Source organism: Juglans microcarpa x Juglans regia, chromosome 4D (genome assembly GCF_004785595.1).
Source record: "Juglans microcarpa x Juglans regia isolate MS1-56 chromosome 4D, Jm3101_v1.0, whole genome shotgun sequence".
Classification (NCBI taxonomy): Eukaryota; Viridiplantae; Streptophyta; class Magnoliopsida; order Fagales; family Juglandaceae; genus Juglans; species Juglans microcarpa x Juglans regia.
Genome location: NC_054600.1, coordinates 16,382,290 through 16,397,136, shown reverse-complemented (window position 1 = coordinate 16,397,136; position 14,847 = coordinate 16,382,290). Strand labels below are relative to the sequence as shown.

The window sequence follows — 14,847 nt, the reverse complement described above, 5'->3', positions numbered from 1 at the left end:
GATGCCGAGTGACGACGAATCTGAGTGGTTGGCTGTGATCCATGGCAGATCTGCTCATTCTTGAGGTCGAGCGGCAAAAAATGGTGGTTGTAATGCCAAAGCCAGAGAGAGAGAGAGAGAGAGGGGGCCAAGAGAATGAAGAGGAAGATGGTCAAAGAGGGAGATTTCTTCGCAAGGCTACCTAGACGGTGACAAAAATGAGAGATTGAGAGACGGAGAGGTGAGGGACGGCAAGGAGGAAGAGAGAGGGGGCTCAGGGGAGAAGCAGCTCACAAGAGAAGAGAGAGGTGGGGAGAGAAGAAAAGATGAAGGAGAAAATTAGGGTTTAAACCCTAAGCCAAATGGCGTCATTTTGCAAAGGGGTTGGGTTTTGTTTTTCTTCAGCTGGGCCTACTGTACACACACAATCACACCCTTTAATTAGGAAAAACCCACTTTCAAAACAGGCTTGGGCCTTACACACTAAAAGAAAACACTTACAAGAAAATTTCAAATGTGGGCTCCACAGTTGAGGAGATTTTTTTAACACTTAGAGGTTACGACTCTTACAGATAAAACCATTAAGATGTATAATGATATAGTATGGCAACTTTGGCATATGCCAAGGATCCCAAATATCATGACAAAACCAAAATAGAAATTTGATTTCACTACATACAGGATGTCGTTGCGCATAGTGAGGTAATCCTACAACATATTTCTACTAGTAAGATGGTAGTTTATCCTCTTTTTAAGACTACTAGTAGAAATGTTCTTTGAAATCATGTTATAAAAACTTGATGTCGCTACTTTAGCATGTTATCTTAGTACCACAACAATACGGTCTCGCGGAGCATGTCTTGGAAAGTGGTCAAATCTAATTGAATTGACATGAGTGTCTAGGGAAGATTATTTGGGTTCTTTACTTGTCATTTAATTACTCATTGCCTAGGCAATTATGTCGTTTTGACTCAATATAATCATGAGTATATTATATAATATGAGGTCAAGAATTTATTTGAGTTATAAACTCATGGGGGGTTAAGGACCCTTGACCTCGAGAGATCAAATAGTATGTGGCATGGACAAGAAGTTATAAGTGATGATGTTCTATGTTAGTAAGATTGTGACTTGATATAGTACTACTATCATTTGCCTTCTTGTCAGGTCGCACGATTCGTCTTTTCTCTAAGGGATAATTGGTTAAGAGATCAGGAGGAGAATTTAATGGGCATATCACCCATTGTAGACAAGTGGGAGATGTTAGTAAATAGGTAACCCCCATGACCCATTTAGTGTCCATATGGATGAGGAAGTTACAAGAAGTTAATTAACTCTCAACCACAAGCAATTAATTAACTTATCGAAATGTTAATTAACCACCCACGCGTTCACTAAACTCTTTAAATAAAAGTCTTCTTACATATTTTGGGTATGGAAAAAGTGAGTGAATGTACAAAACAAAGGTCTCTCCTCTCTCTCTACAATGTTCTAGAGCAACCATTTTAAACTCTTGATGTTGAAGTGTAGAATCATTTTGAGATAGGGGTGGGCAGTGGGGCTCGCACCCTATTGCCCCGCCCCCACATGGAGGGACGGGCAACCCCGCTTTGTCCATGCAGGGGCGGGGTCATCTAGGGCCCCTAGTGGGGGCAGGTGGTGGGGAGGGCCCAACCCCGCCCTGCCCCCGCTTACATTTATATATATATATATATATTATATATTATATATATATATATACATAAATATATATTTATATTTTACAAATTGTGTATATATAAATATATATTACAATTTGTTAGACTTGTTCACAAAATATGCACTGGTAAATTTAAAAACAACATAACTTAAAAACTACTACACTATAATTTACACAAAATATGCACTAGCAAATTTAAAAATTACATAGTTTTTAAATTATACTCATATTTACAAAATTTAAATTTATAATTTGGGCTACAAATGTATTTTTAATTACTTTTGGACTTAGAAATAATTTTTAAACCAAGTAAAATGCAGTATTTTTTTTTAAGTAGACGGAGGCGGGATGGATTGGGAATCCGCTCCGCACCCCGCACCCTTCCCCCGCATCCCGAGGGTGGGGGGTGGGGTTTTCCGGGGGCGGGGATTGGGGTGAAAACCCCACCCCCCACCCCATGCCGGGCTGGGTACGGGGAAGGGTTGGCCCCGCCTCGTAAGGGGCAGGTAGCACCCCTATTTTGAGAGACTCTAGTAGCCTCTTAAGTGACGTAGAGACGCAATTACACCAATTTGACATGGGCTATAAGAATAGCAAAGATCTAGGCTTATAGAAATTCTGCTCCACGTGAAATAATTCGAATTAACTTTATTTAACATTGTGGATGCCTAGTTTCGCATTCAGGACCAAATCAAGAGCCTTCTAAAGGAGAATCTATAATATGCTCATGATAAGATGAAGTATTATGTTATCTAAGAAGATAACATAAGGACACTCTGAAACTGGGGATTAGGCATACCTCTGGTCGCCACCCTACAAAAAAATTTAGTGGCCATGCATCATAGTTTGGAAGCTCTCACCAATGTATTCAGACCCTTTCAGTTTGTTCAGAAATTGGGCTCGGTGGCTTACCACTTAGACCTTCCTCCTTCCGCTAAGATCCACCCGGTCTTTCATTTGTCGCTTGAAGTAGTTTGGATCTCACATCCAAGCTCTCTTTACTTTGCCTCCGATTGACAGCCATTGGCAAGATACAACCGAAAACCTTAGGTCATTGTCACTGTGGGAGGATTGTTACGAAGATGCAGAAGAGCTCAGATAAGTGGTGGTTGTACCATCGAAGGAGTAGTGAAGTGCATAAGACGTTGTCTTCGGGAGAAAGAAACAAGTAGGAAAAACATCTATAAATCGTATATGACGAAGTTTGATGACAAGAATAGTTGAAGACCATACGCAGCATTTTATTTATATGCTACGATGCGTTTGGAGTCACATGTTGGAATTAGAATTACATTCTAGTCAGGAATTAGCACGTGTGGAGTATAGATGGTGCCTGCAGTTACAATTTTTTTGTGTAAATGAATATGCAGACAAGGAAAATTCATTATTTGGCTCCTTTGATAAACTTGGTTTGTAGAAGTTTGGATTACCTCCAACAATCCTATTATCAATACAAGTTTTATTATCAATACAAGTTTTGATATTTCCAACATATCCATAAAACAAATAAATTCGAGTTAACAACATATAAATCCCAACAGCACAGATTCTTATCGAGCTCTCTTAAATCATGACAGATTGCAACTGTTGTGTCAGCCAGTTCAATACAACACAAAAATAGCAATCTGTAAATTGTAACAAGTTGTGGTTCAAAACAAGACAGAATTAAGCAATACAACAAGGATATCATGCCTTATTATTTGGAATTTTATTGGTATATGCCCTGAAACTTTCAAGTCAGCTTATGAATGGTTTTCATGTCGGCAGCCTCCTTGACAGTTCCTTTCTCAACATGATCCCACCACTTGAACAAGAAATTGTCCACGACTAGCCTGAACCAAGGGGACAGCTTCAAACCTTCCTCACCAGCATCTGCTTTCCTCAACAGCTCTTTCAATTGGCCTCGATTCACATATTTGACATCGGCTACTTCATCCGGGTTTGGATTGACAGTAACGTCTTGGACAATGAAAAGGAGGTAATCAACTGCAAATACAGGAGGAAAACAGAAGGTCAAGGTGACCAAACCCGGTAAATTTGCCAGCTATGTTGACCAGCTAGCTTAGTTACAGTTTGAAACAAGATTACGAGTGATAAGTAATGATGGTCAACTTATACGTGTTAGTTTTTCCCCAACTTGTGCATAAATTATTCCAACACTAGAATCAGCACACATGGTCGCCAAAGAATAATAGAGAAAAAAATTTAAAATAGAACACAGGACAAATGAGGCATAAGAGAGTAACAAGTTGAAATCATTACGTTCATGCTCCCCCCACTTGCCATCAGAAGGTGCCTTGTACAGTATGCGGCCCAGTGGGATGAACTGATCAACCGGCACATCTTCAGCAGGAATGCCCAGTTCATCCAAGAGCTTTCTTTGTGCAGCATTCCTTACACCTGGGGTGAGAAAGGATTTTAGTCAAAATGAAAGGATACAAAAGGCGCCCATTAGATATGCAGCATATACACATTACATACCAAGGACATTCTCCTGAATAAGCTCAGATTCACGGTATAATGGATGGCTGCAGCAGGTGTTAGTCCACACAAGAGGGAATGTTACCTTTGTTGCAGACCGTTGCTGTACAGACAACAAACAGTGTAAAGCATGTCACCATCTATATTAACATTTACGATAATAAATCATGCATGCAATAACACCCACAAACTTTCAACCAATGTCCAGGCACAAGAATGTAGAAAGAAGCAAAAACGAGTGTGGAAAGACATACAACCATCACTTAGATTATGTAATGTTGCCTGAAATATCCAATTACATTTCATCATAAGCACAAAGAGACTTTATGGAGACAAATGCATTTGCAAATAACAAAGTCTAAGATCAAACCAAAGTAACTAAAACAGCTATAGCCTCATATTCAAATCTCCCTCCGTTTGTGAAATTTTCTGCTAGATCACATGGCAACCTCCCTTTTTAAAGGGCTTAAGAACTTTTTTTTTTGGGAGCTGAAAAGGCATGGCTGTATAAAAGCCACCCTTTGTTGCCTTTCCCAACTTTTTTCTTCAGTCTTGGATACTTTCTCTTTTATATTCTTCCACAGATATTATAAGATGCACCATATCAGGCATAAAACAATTGCAATGATTGGCTCATAGCCAGGTTGCACATAACGACTTCTAGCCTTGTTCTAATCATTGAACATCTTCAGATGCCATTCCATTCAAAGGATTTGTACACAGCCATACAAAATGCTATCATTGTTGCTACATGCTACATTTTTAACATAAATTGTACACTTTAGATTCAAACTAACATTTGTACCCACAGCAAATAAGCCTGAGACTTCCCTTTCAAGCTCCTGTTCTATTGCATACCTGAAGAAGTAACTCATATTTTGAGTTAAAAAGAAATACACTGAAAGCTCTATGCAGCATATTTCCGGATTGAATTTTTTCCCACAAGTGACCTGCAGATTTGTAGAAATGCAAAACAATGAATAAACCAAGCTTATTGATCCAAAGAAGAAAAAAACAACAGTTACATACACAGGATTCTACTAATTGTATATAACAGCAGTTTTTTAAGGAAAAAACATGTAACAGATGGCATGGGGTTGAGGGAGAAAATGACGGAGCAAACAAGTTTAAAAACCCATTTGGTACCCTAAAATACCATGGCGAGGAAAAGAAAATTTGTATCATTACAACATTTAGCTTCCGTTTCCTCTCTTCATAGTTTCAACTATTGTCTCTGTAATAGTAATCAAGGTCAATGCTTTGGAGAGAAATATATACAAGGCAATCTGAAGATACAGTGGTGTCTCATTAGAATTGCATTAGCAATATGAATATCATATGTTTGGTATTAATAGTTTTCCATTTAATCAGAGACTAAATTCAATTTAATAGCTGCACAATCATCTTTTAGGACAAATATAGTAAAGATGGTATAGTTTTGAGCATACTACGCAAACATTTTGAGCATATATTTGACACAATACTTATAAAAAAGACACAAAATGTCAAAATTACACTGGTTATTGAATACTTACTACATTATCAAACACTATAAAGCAAAGATTCACTAGCTCACAAATCGATCTAATCACTTCTTCAGAAATGCTGTAAATTCATTCACTTCCATTTCTTTTTGCTAAGATAATTTTTATTAATGACAAGTAAAAGAGAGAGGCATAATAGAAGTACTCCAGAGGTATAAAACAAAAGAAAACACCTAGTAATAGATTTCCTTGCATTTTCATCGACATCTAGTAAAATATAAAGTCATTTTCTTTCAGAAGCATCCCAGTTGACCTCCAGCCAAGGTTATCACAGGTTTGGATTTGCCGCAACATAGTATTTGGAAGTTCTAAATGGATAATAGAAGATTTGAATAGTGAAATACTTCGCTTCTTTGAAGCATTAAAGAGTCTTCTTCCCCACGACGGTATCCAAACTTGAGGAAAGAAGAAAAGATAAAATAGTAATCACTATATCAATTTAATTCGTAATCACATATTCTTTAAGAGAATTTAGTAAATTAAGTACACAACAAAACTATCACGGCATGAACCCTGAAACCCCAAAGTATATATAAATATAGAGGGAAGAAAGAAAATGCTCGCATGATATCAAATGGTGTAAATATTTAAAAACCTAAACGTTCCCCCCACCCCAACAATAAGGAAAGGAATGGATGAAAAGTACAATGAATACAAAGGAGGGGTAGCAGAAAAAAATTACTTACAATTGTATTTCGTATCATGACCAACAACACGATCATTCTCATCTACCAAGATGCATCTATAGAAAGTTGGAATATGACAACATCATCAGCTAAGCATGCACAAAAAAAATTGATGAATGATAAGAGCACACATGAAGCTTGAATATTTAAGAGAAGGGAAGAGGAAGGCAGCTCCAGTTGTGCTTAAAACTTCTTCATAAAATAATATTGAAAATGATAAGAAAGTTAACAAAAGACAAATCTGAGCAACAAATTACTATAAACCAACAGCGAAAAGCAAACTCGTACAATCAACAGTTCACTCTAGCGTAATAATTTTCATGCACAATTTATACTTTGTTATACACATCAATTTTTTACCCCATCCCATCTTACTTAGAAGCATTAACATAAATCACGTATATTGAATTCAACTATAGATCCTCAGTAGCAGCAAAAAACACAAAGAAACAATACTAGCAGGGTGATCATGCATGGTGTGTCATACTTTCTCCTTTTGCATTAGAGTCATAATGCACTCCAATCTATGTATTGGTTTATTATTTACAATAAAATCAACTAACATTCAGATAACCAACTAATGGAAGTAAAATGTGCATGCTAGTGAAGGGGAAAAAAACACAATTCCTCAATTGAGAAAAAAAATACAATTCCAAGACACCAAGAGACATTCATAATCTAGCTCTCCAGCTACAATATAGCACATAACCACTCCATCTAAGGAACAAATATTGTTTAAGTCGACACTGCCATAATAGCTTCACCACTGCCATACACACTGTCACTATGAAAACCTCTACCCAGGCTTACCACATTCCTTGGCACTCAGCCTGCTTTCTAAGCTCTTATCCTTTGACATGCCCTAATGCTGAGAGGCAGATTAAGAAAGTCAAAAACTGGGCAAGCCAATTTTGAACCTTACCAACACCATCTGGCCTATGTTCAGTTAGGGATACCAACAGAATTAGTTTTCAACATAATGTTCAGGATCCATCAGAAATGCTAATCTAAATCCAGAAAGGCCTTAGCCCAACAATACTTTTTTTATAAGTAGCCCAACAATACTGGCCAGCCTGTACAAGAAAAAGTATACACATAGCTCACCCAGTTTATGAATTCCCAAAACAAAGCTTTTAAAAAAATAGCTAAAAGTGGATTGTAATTTATGACATTAGTCTGAAACCCACAGCACAAAAAAAAAGGCTGAGATATTTTTTTAATCTATTTTAATTGAAACAGTAAGGACTAGAAATATGTAGCCATAAATCTCCATAATATGCATTGAACCTATACAATTGCATGAACATTTAACTACTATCATACAAAAGTCTCTCAGCCATGCAACAAAACCTTTGATAACAGTTGTTTCAATCAGTTTGTTGTAGTAATTTTTTATTCCTGTAATAAACCCAATTAAATTGAAACCATAAATCAAGTGCTAGAAAAAGTGAGATGAAAAGTAAAACTACCATGAGAAATCAGAGAAGTAAATTATCCTTGTATCTTTTTATTGAGCTAAAAATGAAAATAAATTTTGAATTGTGTATGTATTTATGTATAAGTACGGTGTGTATATGTGTGTGAGCATTCAATGTTTCGCTGTGCCAAGTTATGGATGATTTATGTATGCACATGTAATTATATGTGTGCGTCTGTATCCATGCGTGCAAGCGTATAAATAGACAGCAAATATGGAATGAATTAATTTTTGAACCGTAGGTAGAGAGAACAGAATTTCAATGAAAATGACAGGAATTGGTTCCAAGCATCCCCACAGCAACCGAAATTACGTTTGGTAGTCAGGAAAAATAAAACATAAATCTTAGCTAAAAACCCAAACTTAAAAACAAAAAACTCTTTCAGTCAGTTGACCCGCAATTCATCTTCTTTTCACTATCCCAAACAAACCGAGAAATTGAGTTCCATCTGTTCATTTCCTCAGAAACCAAGCAGACGACAACGTATTCAGCACAACAAAAAAGAATCAAATAAGAATGAAACTTAAAACTTAAACAAACAAACAAACAAAAAAGATCTCGTTGTCATCCCCTTTCCGCCATTTTCTGAGCAACCACAACAGAGCAAATCGAAGAAAAGCTAAGAGATATCAAATTGAGGCGTAAACAAGTAAAAAAAAAAAACGGAGAGAGAGAGAGAGAGAGGAATATACTCGTCCTCGAACATGAGGCGTCGCTGGACGGCGTCCATGCCAGCGTCAGGAGCGTCCCCCATGGCGATATTAAAAGTGAAGAGTAATCTTGAGGAGAGAAGAGAGAGGGTTGGGGAAAGGGGGAGGAGAGGAAGAGAGGATGAAAAGCTGAAGAGAAGAGAAAATGAAGCAAAATGACGAGAGGCGGAGTCTCTTATGGGCGTGGCAGTGGTACTAATAAGAATGTGTAGGAAGGAGTCGCAGACTTTTTGGGGGTTCTCTCTCTCTGTATGGGACAGTCCGCCTTCTTTGAATGCAATTTATTATTTCCCAAAACAAAAAATTGCAATTTATTATTATATTTTTATTTCTCCTGTTTTCGCCAACTATCGATTAGTGTCAGAGAATCTTGCGATGAAAATGTTACTCTCACCTAAGTTTGATTAGTCAAAATGAAAGCACCTTTTTTTTTTTTTTTTTTTTTTTTTTTTTTTTTTTTATATGATTGTAAGAAAAATTTGACTTTTAACTATTTCATTCACATAAATTTTTATATTAAAATAGTTATTTTTTTATTATATAATAATAAAATAATATAAAATAAATTTAATTTTAATTATTTACATCAAATCTCCACATTAGATTATATATTTATTCATTGTATAGTAATGAATAACTAATAATTTCAAAAATATTTAAACTTTTAATTATTAATTCATTTTATTTTATCATATTTTACTATTCTACCTATTATATATTAATTAATAATCATATTCTTATTAAATTAATATATCACTAACTCAAATTAATATATCAATTGTGATAAAATATGTGATAGAAAGAAAGAGAGAGATAAATAATTAATAAAATATGTATTTGATATAAGTACAGTAACCTTCAAATTTGAAAAAATTTTTGAAAGTCACTGTACCCAAATTCCAAATTTGGAAGTTGGCTAATCCAATATGAGTGCTCTTAAGTTATCCCAATTGAGTCAAATTTTGTGTTTTGTTTGAAAATTTAAAATATTATTATTATTTTAAGATTTGAAAAAATTAAATTGAAATTTAAAAAAAATTAAATTTTTTATTATATTTTATATAAAAATTTATAAAATATAAAATGATAAGATGAGATGAGATGAAAATTTTGTACCTCATCTCACAATCAAAATCTCAATGAGATGAGAATGAAAAAAAAAAAATTCTATATTTGCTCTTGATTTGGGGCTATCAAAAATTGTATTTGGAGGGGATTCATTGCATTGCATGTGATTCGGGCTATCAAAAAGGAAGAGGAAGGGTTGACTAGTGCAGGAATGGTGATACTTGACATGAGAAATGATAGAGTCACTCAAAAAGTGTACACCTATTTTGTATATAAATTTTTATTTTTATTTTTATTTATTTAATAATTAAGAAAGTGGTTTTTAATGATTTTGTGATTTTTTTTATATTTGAAAATGTTTAAATGGGTTTAAAAAATGTTTGAGAAAGATTAAAAAAAATAGAGTTTAAACTATTCAATTGAAAAAAGGTGTAGGAATTTCTGTGTCCCTAGCACCACTCATGTGACATTAAGCAAAAGCTCAAGCCAAATTATGTGCTACTATACTGATCAATAAAAAAGTTTTTTTCTCAAAATAAAAAAATAAAAAATAAAAAAAATCTCACTTTGTGTCTAGGGTTGTAAACGAGCCGAGCTCGAGCGAGCCTGGGTGTACGAGATCAACTCGTTCACTACTCGAGTCGAGCACTCGACTCAAGTCGAGCTCGGGCTCGACTCGTTTATCAGCCGGGCATATTATAGCATTCGAGCTCGGCTCATGTAGAAGGGAAGTAAGCTCGAGCTCGGCTCGAGCTCAATACTGTTAATGAGCAGAGCTCGGCTCGCTTATGACAAAATTTAAAGACTAAAATGTGTAATATAAAATTAAAATAAATGCATAAGTAAAATAACAAATTAAATACAAATTTACATCATAAAACCTTCAAGAGTATTATGGCTATGGACCTATAGTACATTAAATGACATTTTTAATTTTTACATCATAATGAAACTGGTGAATCAAAAAATATTTTACAAATTACAATAATAAATTATGAAATAAAATACATTAAACTTCAAAAAAAAAATGGGCTGTGAAATGAATGAAGTCCTCATTTGTTGATGAATGGAGCCAGAAATCTTGACATTATTGCCCTGCATACACTAATACACTAAAAAAATTAAGGTTATTTTTAATCCCTTGCTCAAGTACTATTAACTTAGTAATACTGTCAATGGATGTTTGACAGAAAATGTAAAACTTAATTTGCCTAACAAATCAATGGCATATCTCTAACAAGTTACACAATACAATTATACAAGCAATTTCATAAACAAATATGTGCATTAGGGATTCAGACTCATATTGAAATCTGAAATCACCATAACAAAGTCACAAAGTCAACAAGTTTCCAAAATCAGATAGAAAGATGTGCATCAGGGATTCAGCTAAGTTACCAACTGCAGTTACCAAATGCAATTATCATAGAACAGATCCAAAACAGCGACCCAGGCTCCCAGCAATAGGCATGACTCATATCAGCCAGACAACAAACTATTAGGTAGACAAGTTGACAACTTCAATAGGCATAAACTAATACAACAGGCAGTTACCAGCCAGCCAGCCATAGGCCCACAAGAACAATCGAATCTGCCAACCAGCAAGCAGCAGTATGCAATACTTAATAGGCATACACTAATACCACAGGTAATTACCAAATAAGTTACCAAAGAAGTTACAAGTTCACAACAAGTTACCAAAATTCAACAAAATTAGCTAAATAACCAAGACAGACAACTGCAGTTACCAAAAAAAGTTCACAACAAATTACCACAATTCAACAAAAATAACCAGAAAAAATAGCCAGACAACTTGTTCTTTTACCAAAACAAGTTCACAACAAGTTACCAAATTTCAACAAAATCAACCAGACAACTGCAGACTACACTTACCAAAATTCATCAAAATCACAATGATAGGAAAATACCAAACTTATACAAAATCTGAGTTCACAAAGGTAGAAGTCAGCAAGTTCCCAAATTTTAAGAAAATCACCATGACAACCTGCACACACTGATATAATAAAAAATATTAATATCATTTTTATTCCCTTGCATCATTACTCAAGTACTTTTAACTTAGTGATATTGTCAATGGATGTTTGCAATGCAAAATTGAATTTGTCATTTAAAGAAATTTAAGAAATCTGGATGGTGAGGAATTAGAACTTAGAATTTTAGAAATGACCTGAACTGTCATGACTCATATTAGCCCAAACAAAATCAGATAGAACCAAACTGTCCAAATATCAAATAGCAAATCATATAAATTAAACAATATAGACCAGATAAAACTAGAAAGCTGCCCAAATGCTCCATAGATTAAACATGGTAAAAAAATAGAATATGAGTCTGTATAGGCTTATGGCTATGGAAAGAGAATCTGAGTTTCTGATGAAACATCCTTCTATTGACAAGAAAAAAAAGGCATTAGTATTTTTGTAAATAAATTAATAATAGTAAGAATAAAATAATAAAATAGCAACAGGTAGTTAAAATAAATAGATTACACTTACATAATTTGTTGATGATTTTTTAAGCTTATATAATGCTCTAACCCAATCAGACTCACATAACAACATCTGGACAGTTTTAGTTAACAATGAAGCTCGATGAGGATCAATGACTCTGCCTCCTGTGCTGAATGTTGATTCTGAGCTAACTATGGTAACTGGTGTAGCCAATATATCTCGGGCCAATTTGGACAAAGTTCGAAACTTAAGTCTATTTGCTTTCCACCATTCCTAGGCATTGAAACTTGCATCTAAACCCTCTTCACAAATATATATATATATATATATATATATATTATCCTCTAAATAATTATCCAGTTCTGATTTACTAGACTGCACGGTATCAACACTTCTAACAAAAGATTTAAATAATGACTGGCCACTCTGCAAGTTTCTCCCAGCGCTTGTGGAACAACTAGATACGTTTATTCGAGCATTTTCCTGCTCTCTTCCTGCCTCAAGAGTCGAATTATATTCATGAACATACTCATTATATAACTCATGCTACACTTGAGAGATGTGATCAATATTCTTAAAAGCGTCCGGCTCTTGATAAATTAAAGGAAAACAAAATTGGATCAGGACCATTTTGAATCTAAAGTCTAACATCGCAGTGATTGTCATCAATAGATTACACTCCCCCCAATATTTGTCAAACTTAGCAGTCATTTTTCTTATCATTGATTTCATGTATTCATTCTCATATCTACTTTTCTTTCCTAAGATGTCATTCATTCTCCATACTTCAGAAATGAATAAGTTTGTTGTTGGGTAATCACTTCCAGATACAATATTGGTTAGTTCATTGAAAATAGCAAGTAGTTAGCAAACATTTTCAACTTGCCCCCATTTTTCAACAGTTGGAACCCATTCAAGACTACTATCTTTATCACAATATCTAGGAAAAACTTCTTTGAATTGAATTGCAGCATCCAACATTAAATATGTGTTGTTCCATCTTGTAGGCACATCTAAAATCAGTTTCTTTAAGGGCAATTGCAACTATTTTGTAATTTCACTAAACTATTTTAGTTTCAGTAGACTCTTGCCTTGGTGACTTGAACAGTTTCAGTAGACTCTTGCCTTAATGGCTCGATGTGTCTCCAAAGCAAGGCACCTCAAGAACATAAACACATAACAGATTGTAAAAGATTAATCAACCAATGAATGTTGAATATGACATAATTAAATAGTTGAAGCAAGAACCATATATGATAATTTTTAATCAACCAAAATAGGTTCAAGAAAGCATATTTAAAGACTTAAAGTAAGCACATAAACACAAAACAGATTGTAAAAGATTAATCAATCAAAACATGTTGAAAAAAGCAAGAATCATATATGATAATTTTTAATCAACCAAAACAGGTTCAAAAAAGCATATTTAAAGGCTTGAAGTAAGAACATAAACCAAGACATATTGAAGATGACATAATTAAATAGTTGAAGCAAGAACCATATATGATAATTTTTAGTCAACCAAAACAAGTTCAAGAAAGCATATTTAAAGACTTGAAGTAAGAACATAAACCAAGACATGTTAAAGATGGCATAATTAAATAGTTGTAGCAAGAACCATATATGATAATTTTTAATCAACCAAAACAAGTTCAAGAAAGCATAGACACAGGACATATTGGATAAACACATCACAAAACATAAACACATAAACACATAACAGAACAATTTATAAACAGATCAACACATAACAGAACATAAACACATCAATACAGAACATCATTTCATAAACACATAAACACAAAACATCAAATTTTATAAACACACAAACACAAAACAAAACAATTTATAAACAGATAAACATGTTAAAGAAAGTATGTTTACAAACTGTTTCAGCAGACATAAAGGATCAGGACCAAATCAAGGAAGAATAAGTATAACTCACTGTGTTGTGGACTGCAAGTTTTGCTTCAACTTTCAAGCACAAATTCGTAACTTGTAACTTCTTTCTTCAGAAGGCTTTTCCCTCAAAATTTTCAGTATGACAGATATATAACTCGAAACAGATAGTATAGTGCAAGTGCAATGTGCAAGCATCAGCAAGATCAAGATAGATTAAAGTGATAGACAGAAATCTGAGTCAATCACAGTCTCATATTCTCACAAAAGCATTCAAGCAAGCATATATCATAGATGTCGTGATTAAACATGTATTCGCCTATGGCAGGACAATATCACATTGTCACACCATTTCGGTGTACTAGGGTTTATAAATACAAACATGAATCATATGATTAGATCTACAATACTAGAATTTAGAAATAGTTAGGGGAGAACCAGAGGTTAAAAAATATGTTATACTTATAGAGATCCAACGACTAAGAATGGTTAAGGATGTAACTTTATGATTGAACGGTTCAGATTTACTAAGAACAATTAAGAATAGTTAAAAATAGTTAAGGATGTAACTTTATGATTGAACGGCTTAGATATACTTATAGAAATCCAACGACTAAGAATTAAGACTGTAAAATATGTTATAATGGTTATAAAACTATATATTTAATATTTATAATTTATACAATAATACATATATAAGTTTATAATATTTTCTAACATTATATAGATATATATTTTTTTATAACAACTTTATATTGCTTGATGGAACATTATAATTTATATTATTACAAGTTCATATTTTAATAAAAATAGATAAAAAATAATAATAATA

At 34.0% G+C, this 14,847-nt stretch overlaps 1 protein-coding gene across 1 annotated transcript; it reads right to left on the bottom strand.

Annotated features, from left to right (window-relative positions):
• Nucleotides 1–3,176: 3,176 nt before the first annotated feature.
• LOC121260702 (isopentenyl-diphosphate Delta-isomerase I) lies at nucleotides 3,177–8,824 on the bottom strand. The gene is made up of 6 exons (XM_041162684.1): nucleotides 8,560–8,824; nucleotides 6,390–6,445; nucleotides 5,018–5,109; nucleotides 4,160–4,262; nucleotides 3,941–4,078; nucleotides 3,177–3,664 (listed from the first exon to the last, which is right to left on the bottom strand). The coding sequence occupies exons 1-6, from the start codon at nucleotides 8,619–8,621 to the stop codon at nucleotides 3,411–3,413; spliced, it is 705 nt and encodes a 234-aa protein (XP_041018618.1). The 5' UTR covers nucleotides 8,622–8,824; the 3' UTR covers nucleotides 3,177–3,410.
• Nucleotides 8,825–14,847: the final 6,023 nt, after the last annotated feature.